General features: G+C 61.4%; 1 protein-coding gene across 1 annotated transcript; it reads left to right on the forward strand.

Moving 5' to 3' along the window:
• Positions 1 to 482: 482 nt before the first annotated feature.
• Positions 483 to 14548, forward strand: LOC141478021 (heterogeneous nuclear ribonucleoprotein U-like protein 1; the record flags this gene model as incomplete). Its single annotated transcript, XM_074167157.1, is given in 17 exon segments — positions 483 to 538; positions 540 to 621; positions 732 to 1006; positions 1008 to 1049; positions 1051 to 1109; positions 1111 to 1185; positions 1291 to 1364; positions 1490 to 1629; positions 1724 to 1823; positions 3379 to 3491; positions 7828 to 8094; positions 9755 to 9877; positions 9969 to 10097; positions 12723 to 12891; positions 14219 to 14313; positions 14315 to 14434; positions 14467 to 14548. Coding segments are annotated over 17 exon segments (2001 nt in total), but the record flags the coding sequence as incomplete, so codon positions are not given.
• Between the last annotated feature and the right edge of the window lie 755 nt (positions 14549 to 15303).

The following is a 15303-nucleotide window of genomic DNA, read 5'->3' on the forward strand; positions in this document are numbered from 1 at the left end:
CCAGAGACCCTCTTGTGCCCCCCCAAACCCCCTCAAGCCCCCTCACGCCCCCCCAGACCCTCTTGTGCCCCCACAAGCCCCCTCATGCCCCCCCCCAGACCCTTTTGTGCCCCCCCAGACCCTCTTGTGCCCCCCCCAACCCACCTTGTGCCCCTCAGAGACCCTCTTGTGCCCCCCCCCCCAAACCCCCTCATGCCCCCCCCCAGACCCTCTTGTGCCCCCCCAACCCACCTTATGCCCCCCGGAGACCCTCTTGTGCTCCCCCAAACCCCCTTATGCCCCCCCCCGACCCTCTAGTGCCCCTCCAAGCCCCCTCACGCCCCCCCCAGACCCTCTTGTGCCCCCCCAAGCTCCCTCGTGCCCCCCCCCCCCAGACCCTCTTGTGCCCCCCCAACCCACCCTGTGCCCCCCGGAGACCCTCTTGTGCTCCCCCCCTCCAACTAAACCCATTTCCCCCCCCCCTCCTCCCCTTTTTATCAAAGATGGCATCGACAACAGCACCCCCCCCAGCGACCCCCAGGGCTACCAGCCCTACGACCCCCCCGGCCTCAAGCCTGACCCCCCCCCAACCGGGCTACGAGAGGAGACCCTTGGACCAAGACCCCCCCATCCTGCACCCAGGTAGGGGCCGGGGGGGGGGGTGGGTGGGTGGGGAAGGGGGGGTGGGGGGCCACCAGGGCTTTGCCGGCCCCCCCCCCCCCTCCAAAATCCCAATTTCCTTCCTCCCGCAGAGATGAAACCGCCGGAATCGAAGCCAGAAGAAACCCCCCCCGCCCCCCCTTACAACGTACCCCCCCCTCATTACGCCACCCCCACCCCCCCTTACAACATGCCCCCCCCTCCCCCAACTTACGCCGCGCCCCCCCCCACCGGTTACACCCCCCCGACTTACACCCCCCCGGGTTACACCGCTCCCGGTTACACCCCCCCACCTTACACCGCGCCCCCCCCGGCCCCCTACAGCACCCCCCCGCCTTATAGCACCCCCCCACCCACTTATAACACCCCCCCCGCCCTACACCGCGCCCCCGGCCCCTTACAACGCCCCAGGCCCCCCCCCCTTACAACCCTCCCCCGGGGGGTTACACCGTGCCGGACCCCCCCCGGCCCCCCCCCGCAGCCCCGAAAACGACCCTACGAGGAGCAACGGGGACGGGGTTACTACGAACACCGCGAAGACAAAAGGTGGGGGGTGTCCCCCCCCTAAACCCTTGTTCCCCCCCCCAAATTTAACCTCTTCCCCATCAAAATTGAGGCCCCCCCCCCCCGCCTTTTTTTTGCCCCCACCAGGGGCCGTTCGCCGCAGCCCCCCGCCGAGGAAGAGGAGGAGGATTTTGACGACACCTTGGTGGCCGTCGACACTTGTGAGGCTCCCTTGTCCCCCCTCGTTCCCCTCTTTTTGGGGACGTTTCCTCTTATTTGAGGACGTTCCCCCCCCCCCCCTAATTAATTCTTCCCCCCCCCTCACCTTTCTAATTATCGTTTTTAGATAATTGCGACCTGCATTTTAAAGTGGCCCGGGACCGGTACAGCGGGTACCCCCTCACCATCGAGGGGTTCGCCTACCTCTGGTCGGGGGCTCGGGCCACTTATGGGGCGCGTCAGGGGCGCGTCTGCTACGAGATGAAGGTGACGAACCCGTGTGTCGTCGTCCCCCCCCCCCCGCCACCCCCTTGTCCCCCACCCCCTTTAATTTTATCCCCTCCCCCTCCTCTTTTTGCAGGTTAACGAAGAAATCTCCGTTAAACACCTGCCCTCCAGCGAGCCCGACCCCCACGTGGTGCGGGTGGGGTGGTCGCTGGATTCCTGCAGCACCCAGTTGGGTAAGGGAGGGGGGGGTGTGGGTGCCCCCCCCACCCCACCCCGTGGGGTTTTGGGGTTGGGCAGGGGGTCCCTGTGGGGTGGGAGGGGGTCCCCGTGGGGTGAGAGGGGGTCAATGTGGGGTGAGGGAGTTCTCCATAGGGTGGGTGGGGGTCAATGTGGGCTCGGGGGGGGTCCCTGTGGCATGGAAGGGGTCCCCGTGGGGTGGGTGGGGGTCAATGTGGGGGCGAGGGGGGTCCCCGTGGGGTGGGAGGGGGTCAATGTGGGGGCGAGGGGGGTCCCCGTGGGGTGAGAGGGGGTCAATGTGGGGTGAGGGAGTTCTCCATAGGGTGGGTGGGGGTCCCCGTGGGGTGGGAGGGGGTCAATGTGGGGTCGAGGGGGGTCTCCAATGGGGCAAGGAGGGTCCCCGTGGGGTGGGAGGGGGTCGATGTGGGGTGAGGGGGTTCTCCATGGGGTGGGTGGGGGTCCCCGTGGGGTGGGAGGGGGTCAATGTGGGGTGAGGGGGGTCCCCGTGGGGTGGGCGGGGGGTCAATGAGGGGCCGGAGGGGGTCCTCATGGGGTGGGAGGGGTCAATGTGGGGTCAAGGGGGGTCTCCAATGGGGCGAGGGGGGTCCCCGTGGGGTGGGAGGGGGTCAATGTGGGGCGAGGGGGGTCCCCGTGGGGTGGGAGGGGGTCCCCATGGGGTGAGGAGGGTCCCCGTGGGGTGGGAGGGGGTCAATGTGGGGTGGGGGGGTTCTCCATAGGGTGGGTGGGGGTCAATGTGGGGTCGGGGGGGGTCCCCGTGGCATGGGAGAGGTCCCCGTGGGGTGAGGGGGGTCCCCGTGGGGTGGGTGGGGGTCAATGTGGGGTGAGGGGGGTCCCCATGGGGTGGGAGGGGTCAATGTGGGGCCGGAGGAGGGTCCCCGTGGGGTGGGAGGGGGTCAATGTGGGGTCGAGGGGGGTCCCCGTGGGGTGGGAGGGGTCAATGTGGGGCCAGAGGAGGTTCCCCGTGGGGTGGGAGGGGGTCAATGTGGGGTTGAGGGGGTTCTCCATAGGGTGGGTCGGGGTCAATGTGGGGTGAGGGGGGTCCCCATGGGGTGGGAGGGGTCAATGTGGGGTCGAGGGGGGTCTCCAATGGGGCGAGGAGGGTCCCCGTGGGGTGGGAGGGGGTCGATGTGGGGTGAGGGGGTTCTCCATGGGGTGGGTGGAGGTCCCCGTGGGGTGAGGGGGGGTCAATGTGGGGTGAGGGAGTTCTCCATAGGGTGGGTGGGGGTCAATGTGGGGTGAGGGGGGTCCCCATGGGGTGGGAGGGGTCAATGTGGGGTCGAGGGGGGTCTCCAATGGGGCGAGGAGGGTCCCCGTGGGGCCGGAGGGGGTCAGTGTGGGGTGAGGAGGGGTCCCGATGGGGCAGGAGGGGGTCAGTGTGGGGCCACAGGGGGTCAATGTGAGGTGGGAGGGGGTCAATGTGGGGTCGAGGGGGGGTCCCCAATGTGTGAGTGGGGGGGTCCCCATGGGGTTTTGGGGGGGGGTGCTGTCCCCTCCCTCCCCCCGTTATTAACCCCCCCCCCCCCCCCCCAGGCGAGGAGCCCTTTTCCTACGGCTACGGCGGCACCGGCAGAAAATCCACCAACTGCAAGTTCGAATCCTACGGGGACACCTTCGCCGAGAACGACGTCATCGCCTGCCTGCTGGTGAGGGGGGGCCCCAAAGTGTCCCCGAGGTGTCCCCAAGGTGTCCCCAAGGTGTCCCCAAAGGGGTCCCCGAGGTGTCTCGAGGGTGTTTCTGAGGTGTCCCCAAGGGATCCCCGAAGGTGTCCCCGAGGGGTCCCCAAGGTGTCCCCAAAGGGGTCCCCAAGGTGTCCCCGAGGTGTCTCGAGGTGTCCCCGAGGGATCCCTGAAGGTGTCTCGAGATGTCCCCAAAGGTGTCCCCAAGGTGTCTCAAGGGTGTTTCCGAGGTGTCCCCAAAGGTGTCCCCGAGGGATCCCCAAAGGTGTCCCCAAGGTGTCCCCAAAGGGGTCCCCGAGGTGTCTCGAGGGTGTTTCCGAGGTGTCCCCGAGGGGTCCCCAAGGTGTCCCCAAAGGGGTCCCCAAGGTGTCCCCAGGGTGTTTCTGAGGGGTCCCAAAGGTGTCCCCGAGGTGTCTCGAGGTGTCCCCAAAGGGGTCCTCAAGGGATCCCTGAAGGTGTCTCGAGGTGTCCCTGAGGGGTCCCCGAGGGGTCCCTGAGGAGTCCCCGAGTTGTCCCGAAGGGGTCCCCAAAGGGATCCCAAAGGTGTCCCCAAGGTGTTTCCAAGGGATCCCTGAAGGTGTCTCGAGGTGTCCCCCAAGGTGTCCCCAAAGGGGTCCTCAAGGTGTCCCCAAGGTGTCCCCAAAGGGGTCCCCGAGGTGTCTCGAGGGTGTTTCCGAGGTGTCCCCAAAGGTGTCCCCGAGGTGTCTCGAGGTGTCCCCGAGGGATCCCTGAAGGTGTCTCGAGGTGTCCCCCAAGGTGTCCCTGAGGGGTCCCCAAGGTGTCCCCAAAGGTGTCCCCAAGGTGTCTCGAGGGTGTTTCCGAGGTGTCCCCAAAGGTGTCCCCGAGGGATCCCTGAAGGTGTCTCGAGGTGTCCCCAAAGGGGTCCTCAAGGGATCCCTGAAGGTGTCTCGAGATGTCCCCCAAGGTGTCCCCAAAGGGGTCCCCAAGGTGTCCCCGAGTTGTCCCTGAAGGGGTTCCCGAGGTGTCCCCAAGGTGTTTCCAAGGGGTCCCCAAAGGGGTCCCCGAGTTGTCCCGAGGGGTCCTCGAGGTGTCCCCAAGGTGTCCCCGAGGGGTCCTCGAGGTGTCCCCAAGGTGTCCCCGAGGGGTCCTCGAGGTGTCCCCAAGGTGTTTCTGAGGGTTCCCCAAGTTGTCCCAAAGGGGTCCTCGAGGTGTCCCCAAAGGTGTCCCCGAGGTGTCTCGAGGTGTCCCCAAAGGTGTCCTCAAGGGATCCCTGAAGGTGTCTCGAGGTGTCCCCCAAGGTGTCCCTGAGGGGTCCCCAAGGGGTCCTCAAGGAGTCCCCGAGTTGTCCCAAAGGGATCCCAAAGGTGTCCCCGAGGTGTCACCAAGGTGTTTCTGAGGGGTCCCAGAGTTGTCCCGAAGGGGTCCCCAAGGTGTCCCCAGGGTGTTTCTGAGGGGTCCCAAAGGTGTCCCCGAGGTGTCTCGAGGTGTCCCCAAAGGGGTCCTCAAGGGATCCCTGAAGGTGTCTCGAGATGTCCCCCAAGGTGTCCCCGAAGGGGTCCCCAAGGTGTTTCCGAGGGGTCCCCAAGGGATCCCTGAAGGTGTCTCGAGGTGTCCCCAAAGGTGTCCTCAAGGGATCCCTGAAGGTGTCTCGAGGTGTCCCCCAAGGTGTCCCCGAGGGGTCCTCGAGGAGTCCCCGAGTTGTCCCGAAGGGGTCCCCAAAGGGATCCCAAAGGTGTCCCCGAGGTGTCCCCAAGGTGTTTCTGAGGGGTCCCAGAGTTGTCCCAAAGGGGTCCCCAAGGTGTTTCCGAGGGATCCCTGAAGGTGTCTCAAGGTGTCCCCCAAGGTGTCCCTGAGGTGTCCCCAAGGTGTCCCCAAGGTGTTTCTGAGGGGTCCCCGAGTTGTCCCAAAGGGGTCCCCAAAGTGTCCTGAAGGGTCCCAAAGGTGTCCCCAGGGGGTCCTGAGGGTGCCTCCGAGGGTCCCCGAGGTGTCCCCAAAGTGTTTCCGAGGTATCCTGAAGGTGTCCCTGAGTTGTCCCCCAAGGTGTCCCCAAGGTATCCATGAAGGGATCCCTTGAGGTGTCCCAAAGGGGTCCCCAACGTGTCTCGGAGGTGTCCCCAAAGTGTCCCGAAGGGTGTCCTCAAGGGGTCCCCAAGGTGTCTCCGAGGATTCCTGAAGGTGTCTCTGAGGGACCCTGAGTTGTCCCCGAGGTGTCTCTGAGGTGTCCCCAAAGTGTCCCGAAGGGCGTCCTCAAGGTGTCTCCGAGGGTCCCCGAGGTGTCCCCAAAGTGTTTCTGAGGTATCCTGAAGGTGTCCCTGACTTGTCCCCCAAGGTGTCCCCGAGGTGACCTGAAGGGGTCCCCAAAGTGTCCCCGAGGGGTCCTGAGAGTGTCTCCGAGGTGTCCCCAAAGTGTTTCCGAGGTATCCTGAAGGTGTCCCCCGAGGTGTCCCCCGAGTTGTCCCCAAGGTGTCTCTGAGGTATCCTGAAGGTGTCCCTGACTTGTCCCCCAAGGTGTCCCCGAGGTGTCTTGAAGGGGTCTCCAAGGTGTCCCCGAGGTATCCCTGAAGGGGTCCCCAAAGTGTCCTGAAGGGTCCCAAAGGTGTCCCCAAGGGGTCCTGAGGGTGTCTCCGAGGGTCCCCGAGGTGTCCCCAAAGTGTTTCCGAGGTATCCTGAAGGTGTCCCCGAGTTGTCCCCCAAAGTGTCCCCAAGGTATCCCTGAAGAGATCCCTTGAGGTGTCCCAAAGTGTCCCCAAGGTGTCTTGAAGGGGTCTCCAAGGTGTCCCCGAGGTATCCCTGAAGGGGTCCCCAAAGTGTCCTGAAGGGTCCCAAAGGTGTCCCCAGGGGGTCCTGAGGGTGTCTCCGAGGGTCCCCGAGGTGTCCCCAAAGTGTTTCTGAGGTATCCTGAAGGTGTCCCCCGAGGTGTCCCCCAAGGTGTCTCTGAGGTATCCTGAAGGTGTCCCTGACTTGTCCCCCAAGGTGTCCCCGAGGTGACCTGAAGGGGTCCCCAAAGTGTCCCCGAGGGGTCCTGAGAGTGTCTCCGAGGTGTCCCCAAAGTGTTTCCGAGGTATCCTGAAGGTGTCCCCCGAGGTGTCCCCCGAGTTGTCCCCAAGGTGTCTCTGAGGTGTCCCTGAGTTGTCCCCCAAGGTGTCCCCGAGGTATCCCTGAAGGGGTCCCCAAGTTGTCCCGAAGGGTCCCAAAGGTGTCCCCAGGGGGTCCTGAGGGTGTCTCCGAGGGTCCCCGAGGTGTCCCCAAAGCGTTTCCGAGGTATCCTGAAGGTGTCCCCCGAGTTGTCCCCAAGGTGTCTCTGAGGTATCCTGAAGGTGTCCCTGACTTGTCCCCCAAGGTGTCCCCGAGGTGTCCCCAAGGTGACCTGAAGGGGTCCCCAAAGTGTCCCCGAGGGGTCCTGAGAGTGTCTCCGAGGTGTCCCCAAAGTGTTTCCGAGGTATCCTGAAGGTGTCCCCCGAGGTGTCCCCCAAGGTGTCCCCCGAGTTGTCCCCAAGGTGTCTCTGAGGTATCCTGAAGGTGTCCCTGACTTGTCCCCCAAGGTGTCCCCGAGGTGTCCCCGAGGTGGCCTGAAGGGGTCCCCAAAGTGTCCCCAGGGGATCCTGAGAGTGTCTCCGAGGTGTCCCCAAAGTGTTTCCGAGGTATCCTGAAGGTGTCCCCCGAGGTGTCCCCCGAGTTGTCCCCAAGGTGTCTCTGAGGTATCCTGAAGGTGTCCCTGAGTTGTCCCCCAAGGTGTCCCCGAGGTGTCTTGAAGGGGTCTCCAAGGTGTCCCCGAGGTATCCCTGAAGGGGTCCCCAAAGTGTCCCGAAGGTGTCCCAAAGGTGTCCCCAGGGGGTCCTGAGGGTGTCTCCGAGGGTCCCCGAGGTGTCCCCAAAGTGTTTCTGAGGTATCCTGAAGGTGTCCCCCGAGTTGTCCCCAAGGTGTCTCTGAGGTATCCTGAAGGTGTCCCTGACTTGTCCCCCAAGGTGTCCCCGAGGTGTCCCCGAGGTGGCCTGAAGGGGTCCCCAAAGTGTCCCCGAGGGGTCCTGAGAGTGTCTCCGAGGTGTCCCCAAAGTGTTTCCGAGGTATCCTGAAGGTGTCCCCCGAGGTGTCCCCCAAGGTGTCCCCCAAGTTGTCCCCAAGGTGTCTCTGAGGTATCCTGAAGGTGTCCCTGAGTTGTCCCCCAAGGTGTCCCCAAGGTGTCCCCGAGGTGACCCAAAGGGGTCTCCGAGGTATCCTGAAGGTGTCTCCGAGGTGTCTCCAAGTTGTCCCTCAAGGTTCCCGAGGTGTCTCCGCGTTGTCCCCCGAGGTTCCCGAGGTGTCCCCGAGGTGTCCCCTTACCACGTGTGTCCCCCCCCCCCAGGACTTTGAGTGCGGGGAGGAGGTGGAGATGTCCTTCATGAAGAACGGGAAGTGGCTGGGGGTGGCTTTTCGGGTACGGAAGGAGGTTTTGGGGGAGGGGGCCCTTTTCCCCCACGTCCTGGTGAAGAACTGCGCCGTCGAGTTCAACTTCGGGCAGCGAGAGGCCGCCTATTTCCCGCCCCCCCCCGGCTTCACCTTCATCCAACACCTCCCCCTCGCCCAGAGGGTGCGCGGAACCCTGGGGCCCAAGAGCAAAGCTGAGTGCGAGGTGAGGGCGGGGGGGGGGTCCCCGTGGGGTGGAGGGGGGCCCCGTGGGGTGAGGAGGGTCCCTTGTGGGGTGAGGAGGGGTCCCCGTGGGGTGAGGAGGGTCCCTGTGGGGCAGGAGGGGGTCAATGTGGGGCGGGAGGGGGTCCCTGTGGGGCAGGAGGGGGGCAGTGTGGGGTGAGGGGGGTCCCCGTGGGGCAGGAGGGGGTCAGTGTGGGGTGAGGAGGGGTCCCTTGTGGGGTGAGGAGGGTCCCCGTGGGGTGAGGAGGGGTCCCCGTGGGGTGAGGAGGGTCCCCGTGGGGCGGGAGGGGGTCCCCGTGGGGTGAGGAGGGTCCCCGTGGGGTGAGGAGGGTCCCCGTGGGGCAGAAGGGGTCCCCGTGGGGCGGGAGGGGGTCAGTGTGGGGTGAGGAGAGTCAATGTGGGGCAGGAGAGGGTCAATGTGGGGTGAGGAGGGGTCCCCGTGGGGTGAGGAGGGGTCCCCGTGGGGTGAGGAGGGTCCCTGTGGGGCAGGAGGGGGTCAGTGTGGGGTGAGGGGGGTCAGTGTGGGGCGGGAGGGGGTCATTGTGGAGTGAGGAGGGTCCCTTGTGGGGTGAGGAGGGTCCCCGTGGGGCAGGGGGGGGGTCCCTTGTGGGGTGAGGAGGGTCCCTTGTGGGGCAGGGGGGGGTCCCCGTGGGGTGAGGAGGGTCCCTTGTGGGGCAGGGGGGGGTCCCCGTGGGGTGAGGAGGGTCCCTTGTGGGGTGAGGAGGGGTCCCCGTGGGGTGAGGAGGGTCCCTTGTGGGGTGAGGAGGGGTCCCCGTGGGGTGAGGAGGGTCCCTGTGGGGCAGGAGGGGGTCAGTGTTGGGTGAGGAGGGTCCCCGTGGGGCAGGGGGGGGGTCCCCGTGGGGTGAGGAGGGGTCCCCGTGGGGTGAGGGGGGTCCCTGTGGGGCAGGGGGGGGTCCCCGTGGGGTGAGGAGGGTCCCTGTGGGGCAGGAGGGGGTCAGTGTGGGGTGAGGAGGGTCCCCGTGGGGCAGGGGGGGGTCCCTTGTGGGGTGAGGAGGGTCCCTGTGGGGCAGGAGGGGGTCAGTGTGGGGCGGGGGGGTCAGTGTGGGGTGGGAGGGGGTCCCCGTGGGGTGAGGAGGGTCCCCGTGGGGCAGGGGGGGGTCAATGTGGGGCGGGAGGGGGTCCCTGTGGGGCAGGAGGGGGTCAGTGTGGGGTGAGGGGGGTCCCTGTGGGGCAGGGGGGGGTCCCTTGTGGGGTGAGGAGGGGTCCCCGTGGGGTGAGGAGGGTCCCTGTGGGGCAGGAGGGGGTCAGTGTGGGGCGGGGGGGTCAGTGTGGGGTGGGAGGGGGTCCCCATGGGGCAGGAGGGGGTCAGTGTGGGGTGAGGAGGGTCCCCGTGGGGCGGGAGGGGGTCAGTGTGGGGTGAGGAGGGTCAATGTGGGGTGAGGAGGGGGTCAGTGTGGGGTGAGGAGAGGGTCAGTGTGGGGTGAGGAGGGTCCCTGTGGGGCAGGAGGGGGTCAATGTGGGGCAGGGAGGGGGGTGTCCCCCCCCTGAGGATATCGACACCACCCCCACCACCACCCACCTCTCCCCTATATCTGCCCCACTTTGTCTCCACCCCACCACCTCCTCCTCCTCCTCCTGCCCCACATCGACCCCCACTTGTGGGGCTGGCTGTGGGTCTATAGATCCTGTTGATGGTGGGGTTACCGGCCGCCGGCAAAACCACCTGGGCCTTGAGACACGCGGCCGCCAACCCCTCCAAGAGGTACAACATCTTGGGGACCAACGCCATCATGGACAAGATGAGGGTGAGGTCGTCACCCGAAATGACGTTGTCACCCGAAACGTTGTCACCCGAAACGTTGTCACCCGAAACCGGTGGTTTTTGTCACCCCGTAGGTGATGGGATTGAGACGGCAACGTAACTACGCCGGTCGCTGGGACGTCCTCATCCAACAGGCCACCCAGTGTCTCAACCGCCTCATCCAGATCGCCGCCCGCAAGAGGCGCAACTACATCCTCGATCAGGTGACGCGTCACCGCGACGTCAGCGTGGTGTCACCGCGGACCCGTGGTGTCACCACGGTCCCCTCGGTGGCCCCGCGTCCTCCTGTCATGGTGGCACCACCAGCTCTTGGTGTCCATCCATGAGAAACTCAACTACATCCTCCACCAGGTGACATGGCCGCGCGTCATCGTGGTGTCACCACGTCCCCATGGTGTCACCGCGTCCCTATGGTGTCACCACGGTCCCCACGGTGGCCCCGCGTCCTCCTGTCCCCACGGTTCTTGGTGGCACCACCATCTCTTGGTGTCCACCAAAGAGAAACCCAACTACATCCTCAACCAGGTGACGCGTCACCACGTGTCATCGTGGTGTCACCACGTCCCCATGGTGTCACCGCGTCCCTATGGTGTCACCACGGTCCCCACGGTGGCCCCGCGTCCCCCTGTCCCCACGGTTCTTGGTGGCACCACCAGCTCTTGGTGTCCATCCATGAGAAACTCAACTACATCCTCCACCAGGTGACGCGTCACCACGTGTCATCGTGGTGTCACCGCGTCCCCATGGTGTCACCGCGTCCCTACGGTGTCACCGTGTCCCCGCGGTGGCCCCACGGTGGCCCCGTGTCCCCCTGTCCCCACGGTTCTTGGTGGCACCACCAGCTCTTGGTGTCCACCAAAGAGAAACCCAACTACATCCTCCACCAGGTGACGCGTCACCGCGTGTCATCGTGGTGTCACCGCGTCCCCATGGTGTCACCGCGTCCCTATGGTGTCACCACGGTCTCCACGGTGGCCCCGCGTCCCCCTGTCCCCACGGTTCTTGGTGGCACCACCATCTCTTGGTGTCCATCCATGAGAAACCCAACTACATCCTCCACCAGGTGACGTGTCCCCAGGGTGTCACCACAGTGTCCTCGTGGGGTTTTTACTGGTGTTTTTAACTGGGGTTTACTGGTGGGTTTAATTAGTTTTTACTGGTTTTGGACTGGTTTCTACTGGTGTTTTTTTACCGGTTTTAACTGGTGGGTTTTTACTGGTTTTAACTGCTTTTTTACTTGGTTTTCTTTTTACTGGTTTCTACTGGTTTCTAACGGTGGTTTCTCCTGGTTTCTAACGGCGTTTTTACTGGTTTCTAACGGCGTTTTTACTGGTTTCTAACGGCGTTTTTACTGGTTTCTACTGGTTTCTAACTGGTTTTTAATGATGTTTGATGGTTTCTAACTGGTCTTTACTGGTCTTTACTGGATTTAACCGATTCTAAATGGGTTTTAACGGTTTCTAAATGGTTGTTTACTGGAGTTTACTGGTTTCACACCAGTGTTTATTGGTGTTTAACAGTTTCTAACTGGTTTCTAACCGGTGTTTAATGGTTTCTAACTGGTTTCTAACCAGTGTTTAATGGTTTCTAACCGGTGTTTACTGGTTTCTAACTGGTTTCTAACCAGTGTTTACTGGTGTTTAATGGTTTCTAACCGGTGTTTACTGGTTTCTAACTGGTTTCTAACCGGTGTTTACTGGTGTTTAATGGTTTCTAACTGGTTTCTAACCGGTGTTTACTGGTGTTTAATGGTTTCTAACCGGTGTTTACTGGTTTCTAACCCGTTTTTAATGCTGTTTAATGGTTTCTAACTGGTTTCTAACCGGTGTTTAATGGTTTCTAACTGGTTTCTAACCGTGTTTACTGGTTTCTAACTGGTTTCTAACCGGTGTTTACTGGTGTTTAATGGTTTTTAACCGGTGTTTAACGGTTTCTAACCCGTTTTTAATGCTGTTTAACGGTTTCTAACTGGTTTCTAACCGGTGTTTAATGGTTTCTAACTGGTTTCTAACCAGTGTTTAATGGTTTCTAACCGGTGTTTACTGGTTTCTAACTGGTTTCTAACCAGTGTTTACTGGTGTTTAATGGTTTCTAACCGGTGTTTACTGGTTTCTAACTGGTTTCTAACCGGTGTTTACTGGTGTTTAATGGTTTCTAACTGGTTTCTAACCGGTGTTTACTGGTGTTTAATGGTTTCTAACCGGTGTTTACTGGTTTCTAACCCGTTTTTAATGCTGTTTAATGGTTTCTAACTGGTTTCTAACCGGTGTTTAATGGTTTCTAACTGGTTTCTAACCGTGTTTACTGGTTTCTAACTGGTTTCTAACCGGTGTTTACTGGTGTTTAATGGTTTTTAACCGGTGTTTAACGGTTTCTAACCCGTTTTTAATGCTGTTTAACGGTTTCTAACTGGTTTCTAACCGGTGTTTAACGGTTTCTAACTGGTTTCTAACCAGTGTTTAATGGTTTCTAACCGGTGTTTACTGGTTTCTAACTGGTTTCTAACCGGTGTTTACTGATTTCTAACTGGTTTCTAACTGGTGTTTACTGGTGTTTAATGGTTTCCAACTGGTTTCTAACTGGTGTTTACTGGTGTTTAATGGTTTCTAACTGGTTTCTAACCGGTGTTTACTGGTTTCTAACCGGTGTTTACTGGTGTTTACTGGTTTCTAACCGGTGTTTACTGGTGTTTAATGGTTTCTAACCGGTGTTTAACGGTTTCTAACCCGTTTTTAATGCTGTTTAACGGTTTCTAACGGGGTTTTACCGGTCTCTAACTGGTTTTTAACGGTTTTTACCGGTTTTCTAACCATTTCCCCCCCCCCCAGACCAACGTGTACGGCTCGGCGCAGCGGCGGAAGCTGCGTCCCTTCGAGGGTTTCCAGCGCAAGGCCATCGTGGTGTGTCCCACCGACCAGGACCTGCGCGCCAGGACCCTCAAACGCACCGACGAGGAGGGCAAGGACGTCCCCGACCACGCCGTCCTGGAGATGAAAGGTGGGGGGGGTCCCCTCACCCCGGCGGGGGGGGGGCTTGGAGGCAGGGGGAGGGGAGATGGGGGGGCATTTTACCGTTTCCCACCCGTTTGGAACCAAAAAAGAGCCACTTCGGGGAGGGAAAGTGCCGCTTTTTGGAGGGATGGGAGGTTTTGGCGGGAAACCGGCCGGGTTTTGGCGGGAAAATGGCCGGGTTTTGGCGGGGAAAACGCCGCTTTTTGGAGGGATGGCATTTTTGGCGGGAAACTTGCCAGGCTTTGGAGGGAAAATGCCGCTTTTTGGAGGGAAAAACGCCACTTTTAGGAGGGATGGCATTCTTGGAGGGAAACTTGCTGGGTTTTGGAGGGAAAATGCCGCTTTTTGGAGGGAAAAACGCCGCTTTCTGGAGGGATGGCATTTTTGGCGGGAAACTTGCCAGGTTTTGGAGGGAAAATGCCGCTTTTTGGAGGGAAACTGGCCGCTTTTTGGAGGGAAAATGCCGCTTTTTGGAGGGATGGGAGGTTTTGGCGGGGAAACTGGCCTGGTTTTGGCGGGAAAACGCCGCTTTTTGGAGGGATGGCATTTTTTGGCGGGAAACTTGCCAGGTTTTGGAGGGAAAATGCCACTTTTTGCCGGAAAACTGGCTGGGTTTTGGAGGGAAAATGCCACTTTTGGGAGGGAAAAACGCCACTTTTAGGAGGGATGGCATTTTTTGGCAGGAAACTTGCCGGGTTTTGGAGGAAAATGCCAATTTTGGCGGGAAACTTGCTGGGTTTTGGCGGGAAAGTGCCCCTTTTTGGCGGGAAAACATTAAGTTTTGGCGGGAAAGTGCCCCTTTTTGGCAGGAAAGTGCCCCTTTTTGGCGGGAAAACATTACGTTTTGGCGGGAAAGTGCCCCTTTTTGGCGGGAAAGCATTAAGTTTTGGTGGGAAAGTGCCCCTTTTTGGTGGGAAAACATTAAGTTTTGGCGGGAAAGTGCCCCTTTTTGGCGGGAAAGTGCCCCTTTTTGGCGGGAAAGTGCCCCTTTTTGGCGGGAAAGTATTAAGTTTTGGCGGGAAAGTGCCCCTTTTTGGCGGGAAAGCATTAAGTTCTGGTGGGAAAGTGCCCCTTTTTGGCGGGAAAACATTAAGTTTTGGCGGGAAAGTGCCCCTTTTTGGCGGGGAAAGTGCCCCTTTTTGGCGGGAAAGTGCCCCTTTTTGGCGGGAAAGTGCCCCTTTTTGGCGGGAAAGCATTAAGTTCTGGTGGGAAAGTGCCCCTTTTTGGCGGGATGGGACTTCTGGGCGGGGGGGGGGGGGAATGCCGCATGCGGGAGGTCCCTTTTCCCATTTCCCCCCCCCCCCCCACCGCAGCCAACTTCACGCTGCCGGAGGCGGGGGAGTTCCTGGACGCGGTGGTTTTCGTGGAGCTGCAGCGGGAGGAGGCCGAGCTCCTGGTGCGACGCTACAAACCAGGAGGGGCGCAACGCCGGCCCCCCCCCGGAAAAACGCTCCCCGGGGGGAGCGGCGGGAGGCGGGGGGGGAGGCGGGGGGAGACCCCCCCCTCCCTTTCCGAAGCCGGGGGGGTGGGTTTCAACGAGGAGGAGGAGGAGGAGGAGGAGGAACGGCCCCCCCCCGGCGCTGCCCCCCCCTCCCGGGGGGGATTCCAGAACCGAGGAGGGGGGTTCCGGGGGGGAAATGGAGGTAAGACACCCCCCCCCCCTTTTTTTCCTGATGCCCCCCCCCCTTTCCTTCGTGACCCCCCCCTTTCCTTCGTGACCCCCCCTTTTTAATGACCCCCCCTTTCCTTTGTGACCCCCCCTTTTAATGCTCTCCCCCCCTTTTTAATGATCCCCCCCTTTTTAATGACCCCCCCTTTCCTTCGTGACCCCCCCCTTTTCCTGAGGCCCCCCCCTTTTTAATGACCCCCCCTTTCCTTTGTGACCCCCCCTTTTAATGATCTCCCCCCCTTTTTAATGACCCCCCCCTTTTTAATGACCCCCCCCTTTCCTTCGTGACACCCTTTTCCTGAGGCCCCCCCCTTTTTAATGACCCCCCCCTTTCCTTCGTGCCCCCCCCTTTTCCTGAGGCCCCCCCCTTTTTAATGACCCCCCCTTTCCTTTGTGACCCCCCCTTTTTAATGACCCCCCCCTTTCCTTCGTGCCCCCCCTTTTCCTGAGGCCCCCCCCCTTTTTAATGACCCCCCCTTTCCTTTGTGACCCCCCCTTTTTAATGACCCCCCCCTTTCCTTCGTGACCTCCCCCTTTTTCTGAGGCCCCCCCCTTTTTAATGACCCCCCCCTTCCTTCGTGACCCCCCCCTTTTTAATGACCCCCCCCTTTTTAATGACCCCCCCTTTTTAATGACCCCCCTTTCCTTCGTGACCCCCCCTTTCCTTCATGACCCCCCCTCTTTTTAATGACCCCCCCCCTTTTTAATGACCCCCCCCCCTTTTGAATG

The sequence above is a fragment of the Numenius arquata genome, unplaced genomic scaffold, assembly GCF_964106895.1.
Source record: "Numenius arquata unplaced genomic scaffold, bNumArq3.hap1.1 HAP1_SCAFFOLD_1570, whole genome shotgun sequence".
Taxonomy (NCBI): Eukaryota; Metazoa; Chordata; class Aves; order Charadriiformes; family Scolopacidae; genus Numenius; species Numenius arquata.